Source organism: Periophthalmus magnuspinnatus, chromosome 4 (assembly GCF_009829125.3).
Source record: "Periophthalmus magnuspinnatus isolate fPerMag1 chromosome 4, fPerMag1.2.pri, whole genome shotgun sequence".
Lineage (NCBI taxonomy): Eukaryota > Metazoa > Chordata > Actinopteri > Gobiiformes > Gobiidae > Periophthalmus > Periophthalmus magnuspinnatus.
Window position 1 is genome coordinate 12,151,064 of NC_047129.1, and position 5,861 is coordinate 12,156,924.

Genomic DNA, 5,861 nt, shown 5'->3' on the forward strand with positions numbered 1-5,861 from the left:
AAACTAATTTTTGATTATTTACCTACTCCACATTTTTTATTGCAGTTGTGTCCATGTCCAATCTAACCTCTGGAGCACCCCTGCATACCTACCCATGGGTATACAGAGGGATAGAGATGAAGGAGGGGGGTGTTCAGCGGATGTTTTCAGGATACGGGAAGCTCTGGCAATAATGAGAGCACAGGAGCTCCACAGGCTCGGACGGGGTTGTTTTAATTGTCAGAATGCCAATTGTAAGGAAAAATGTCATAATGTTACAATTATTTTTCTTCATTGACATAAATTCCTCGATAATCTGAAGTAGTCCTGGGCCCGATTTTAATTAACCTGGAGCGTCCTCTTGCGGCTCTTTAGGAGACCTACTTACGATTGTGGACAAAGAACATGAAATAAAATACATTTTTATTCAAAAGTGTTTTTACTTTTTTTTAAATTTAGATTCCCCAATTTATTTGTTTGATGTGATAGAGATGCATAGTCTCTAGTAGACTTGCCCTCACCATGCTCTCATCACAAACAGAGTCGTTATCCTTTAATATGATTAGCATAAATTTGTTTTAATGTTTTGTTTTTTTATCATCATAATTATTTATTTACGACACAGAGATATATACGTTTTCAACACCCCTGTAAACTCCAACTCCCAAAATCCTTAGGTAAATGAGGCCGGAAGATGACGTATAGGGCCGACGTGTCAGGAAATCTTTAATTCAACATGGCGGCGCAGCAGGCTGATGTTGATGAGCTTTTTGATGTGAAAAATGCCTATTATATCGGCAGTTATCAGCAGTGCATCAATGAGGCCCAAAAAGTTAAGGTAAGTAAGACAGGAGTGAGCAGTAGCGTGACTGTTTTATCAGGCAATGATCGCAGAAAGCCGTGTAGCAACTGAGCTAGCCTGTCAATGGTGTCGCATCACAGTTAGCCAAAACTCATTTAATAATATTTGATTATAAAATGCTGTTTTTATGTTTGCTTTATAGCCTTCAACACCTGAGAAAGAGGTGGAAAGAGATATGTTTTTGTACAGAGCCTACATTGCTCAGGTAACAGGAAAGACATAAGTCTGTCAAGCACAACAAATGAGGAATATGATTTACTTATAATTAAATGTGTGATTGTAGAGAAAGTATGCAGTAGTCCTGGATGACATTAAAGCCAACTCTCCCCCAGAACTCCAAGCTGTTCGGATGTTTGCTGAGTATTTGTCCTGTGGAAATAAAAGGTAAACGTTCACCTGCCCATCTAAAACCTGTCATATATTACAAAAATCTGTAGCTCCTTATTTTCATATAATTGTTTTATTGATGCTGTTGCCCAGGGATGTAATTGTTGCTGATTTGGATAAAATGATGGCAAAGAGCGTGGATGCAGCCAACACAACCTTCCTCCTTATGGCTGCCTCCATTTACTACCATGAGATGAATACAGATGCTGCTCTAAGGACTTTACATCAGGGAGAGAGTCTGGAATGGTAAAATGTTATCACTATAAGGGTGCATTCACATTTGTACTTGTTTGACCCTGGTTTGAGCCAACTTTAGTCTGCTTTGCTTCTGTTTGAGTCCTGGTTTAGTTTCAGGTTTAGTCCCAGTTTGGTCCCAATTTTAATTTTGTTTGTGCAAGTGTGTATGCACCTAAAAATTGCAGACTGTCATCTAGTATTTAAAACTGACAGAATACATTTTCCTTTGCAGCATGGCCATGAGCATTCAGGTTCTGCTCAGTCTTGATCGTGTTGACCTAGCAAGGTATGAATCAAGTACTGTATTAGTAATATTTTGTCAAGTGTGTTTTCCTCTTCTAAGAGTGGTGGGTGGTTTGGGTGTTTTGCCTTTGTTTTGTTTTCACAGGAAAGAGTTGAAGAAGATGCAAGAACAGGATGAAGATGCTACTTTAACTCAGTTAGCCACAGCATGGGTCAACATTGCTGTGGTACGTATACAAATGCACTGCAAAAATTTGTAGCCTCTTTTTATTTCTGGTTACTATGTTTATAACAGTAAAGCCAAGTGACGACATATCAGCTTAACCTTACTCTATTGGAACAGTTAGTCGGTGTGTTTTGATGTATATTTTTGTTTTGTTTCAGGGGGGAGAGAAGCTGCAGGATGCTTACTACATTTTTCAGGAAATGTCTGATAAATATTCCTCTACACTTCTCCTTCTGAATGGGCAGGCCGCTTGTTACATGGCCCAAAACAAATGGGAGGAGGCTGAGGGAGTCCTACAAGAGGCTCTTGACAAGGCAAGTAGGGCTGACAACAAGCTAATGATGAGGGAACATTAAAAGCTCAATAAAGTAGACTTCGAATTATATGTTTTTTAAATGTTAACACTTTTAGATTTGATATTTGCCTAAACAAATAACTTATATTTTGTGAAGGCTAGCAACAACAGGTCTTGCTGGTTAGCTGTATTGCATGTTACCAAACACCAGGCTTGCTAATTATATTTGATGACATCAAAATCTCACCTTTCTGAGAGAGCTGGCAAAGGAAATGTATTTGTATAGCACAATTCATACACAGAGTAATTCAAAGTGCTTCATAAGCTCATACAAGTTGTAACATTAGCATTACAATTAAAAAATCTGAGCAGCCGAAGCATTTGTATGAATGTATCATCACTGTATAAGTTCAGAGGATTTGTTCATTGTTTTGCTCACATTGCAACAGTAGATGGCAGCATTTATTGCTTTGTTAACAGATGATGTTGTTTTTTTTATTGTAGGCTTCTGGAAACAAAACTTAAAGTAAAAATGCTTTTGTTTTAATACTACTTGGCTGTTTATTATTCTACAGCTAAACCAACACCAAGAAAATATGTGTTGGGAGCTTGTGTAGGGAGCAGTGACCATTCATTTGTCTGAACCACCAATGCTGGCTGGAATATTGTTACAAAGTTTTCGTTATCCATGCATGATTTTGTTTTGTTTTTTTTCACCAACAAGCATATCATGTACATGTAATATGATTATTATAAGTACAAATACTTATTGTAATGCATTTGTTATATATAATTTTAATCCTCCTTTATTCTGTGCAATCGTAGTAGAGGTTAACATGCTTATTTGTTTTGGTTATTTCAGGATAGCAGCCATCCTGAAACATTGATCAACCTTATAGTGCTGACTCAACACCTGGGCAAAGCACCTGAGGTGAGATTTTGAACCTAAAACTGTTAACAAACACAACTCGTATAAGTTGTCATTTTAAACCAATCTAACATCAAGTATAGAAGAGTTACATTGGCCAACAACAAGATGCTCTATCTAATCAAGTTTCTGATTGCTTGAGTCATCCCACGGGTCACCTAAGCATATCTCTTGATTTATTGCTGTGGTTGGGGTTTTCACCTTGAAAGTCAGGAGTTCATAAGATAAAGGCTCTGTGATTTGAGCTTACTTTAGATGGACTTGATAGTGTTGCACCAGAATGTGACCGTTGACTTGAAGCCATCATTACATAGTTGTGATTATTGTTGAATATCTTGGAGTATGCCTTTCATGGTTAACTCTACCTTTTAGAAATGTCACTTAAAGTTTGGATGTCAATAGAAATTTCATACTTCTAGTGTATAATATTTTTTTTATGTCACCTTATACTTTTTGGTTTGTTCTTTGCATGCAGGTAACGAACCGGTATCTATCACAACTCAAAGATGCACACAGAAGCCATCCATTCCTGAAAGACTATCTGGCTAAGGTAATCCCAAATCACTACCCTGGCCATTATGAATACAGCGTTTGAAGCTGATTTATGGGAGTTTTCTTGTACAGAGAGGCAGAGATCATATATACTTTCATTTGCAATAGATCTGGCAATGATAACGTTTTATTATTTTGAAAGCAGCTGTAACCTTTAGCCTTGAATAACTCAATTACCTCGCTTGCTTGTTTTGATTCTCTGTAGCAGGTGTCCTTGAAGCAAATCCAACAGAGATCATTCAACTCTGAATCTTTGGCCTTTGTATTTTCGAGGAAAAGAATATATAAAACTAGAATCCCAAAACTGATGCCAAAATAAGTGTTATGCTATTACATACTGACCTGTAATATAGCAAAAGATTTATATTACTATTTTTTATTACAATTATATTTAATTTTTTTTGTTTTTTAAGAGGGAAATAAAGTAATCAGCTTATTCTGGAGGTGCAAACTTCTTTATAGTTGGTTCAATCCAGCTGTCACTGTTTACACACTGACTATTAGAAGTGGGTGGGGAAAAAGTTTGCGTTTTTGCTCAACTCTACTATTACAACTATGATCTAATACTTTTCCTGCTACTTAACTGTTTTTCTTTGTTTCCACCAGGAGAATGAATTTGACAGACTAACGTTGCAGTACGTTCCGACTGCTACAGCGTGAAACGTTTGCTCCTGATAATACAATGTGTTCAATTTTATTTTATTCATCTTTCTTATCCATTTGTATTCACCTTTGTCTTTTGTAGTTTGCAAAATTAGCTGTGTGTAATGTGAACTGGGCTGTATTTTATCCCTACAAAACAATTGACAGAATCCATAGAATATAAAATGTATTGTATAATAAAACATCTTCTATAAACTGTAACACACCCTTTAAAGCCTACGTATAAAGTTTCTAATGATTTAGAATTCCAGTTAGTATATTAGCTTGACAAATGAATTTATGACCAAAATAAACTCATACCACATAAAAAAAAAAAAACTTTTAATGTAATCTTTCTTTCATTTTGTTCCACTACAAGAATCTATTATTCAGAATAATAATTGTAAATTAATCTTATTATAGTGCTTTTTGAGATGCTCAGAGTTGCTTTACAATTTTATGCATTATTCATTCAGTCCACACTCGGTGGTGGTAAGATACTAGCCACAGCTGCCCTGGAGACTGACAGAACTGAGGCTGCCAATCTGCGCCATCGGCCCTATCGTTTGCTACCAACTCTCACGCATACACCACATTCATACTAGACAAAGCGGGTGAAGTGTCTTGTCAAAGGACACAACCGTTTTTGCCAATGGCGTCCAACTTGTAGCTTCTGAGATCTGATGAGGTCCAACTTTTGACAAGGAGGCTTGGCCACAAACATGTAACAAGGAGAGGAAAAGTCCTCAACATGCTGCATGTTACAAGAATATGTCCAAACCTGAATAAACATATTTATCTTTCCTTCTTTTCAATTACAGCTAAAATATAGCTAAATATACTTTGTTTGGTGGAGTCAGTTTGTCACCATGGAGATTCTTACATTTTATGCCATTTTTGTGGTCATTCCAGGAAATACAACATGTCCATGGAGAAGAGGATTTGCACCACCTTAAAACTACCAGTCAAAACTTTGGACACACTATGTTATTATTTTTCTTCTTTATTTCCATGATTATTTACATTGTAGATTTTCACTGATAGTATCAAAACTATGACTAACGAATATGAAATGTAGTAAACAAAAAATACACTCTGAATACCTCCAAACTTGTTTTGTGTTACTTAGTCCCCGGTGTGCCCTTTTGACATTTTTTGACCCTGAAGCTGTGAAGTGAAAAAACTATTTGATGTGAATTCATCAAGATCACTAAAAGAAGGTCAAGGGTGTTTGCTACATAATTCCATATATCTTGCTTCATATATTTGATGTCTTGTGTATGTATATCAACATAAAGTACAAAACAAAAAGAAACACTGAATGAGAAGGTGTATCCGAACTTTTGACCTGTAGTGGATTTGCTCTTTAAAGCTAAATGTGCAGTATTCAGGGGCGGCATGTGCACCACTGTCTCTTTAAGTGAAACTTATTTTTTAATCCTGAGAGCAGCGTGTTCAAAAAGACAGATAGCGGTCTGTGTTACGTCACGCCCCCACGGCTTTTTCAATT

At 36.5% G+C, this 5,861-nt stretch overlaps 1 protein-coding gene across 1 annotated transcript; it reads left to right on the forward strand.

The window, feature by feature from the left end:
- The first annotated feature begins 672 nt into the window (after positions 1 to 672).
- Positions 673 to 4,404, forward strand: cope (COPI coat complex subunit epsilon). The gene is made up of 10 exons (XM_033965132.2): positions 673 to 817; positions 984 to 1,046; positions 1,125 to 1,225; positions 1,322 to 1,474; positions 1,698 to 1,751; positions 1,854 to 1,935; positions 2,093 to 2,248; positions 3,092 to 3,160; positions 3,633 to 3,707; positions 4,316 to 4,404. The coding sequence occupies exons 1-10, from the start codon at positions 716 to 718 to the stop codon at positions 4,367 to 4,369; spliced, it is 909 nt and encodes a 302-aa protein (XP_033821023.1). The 5' UTR covers positions 673 to 715; the 3' UTR covers positions 4,370 to 4,404.
- Positions 4,405 to 5,861: the final 1,457 nt, after the last annotated feature.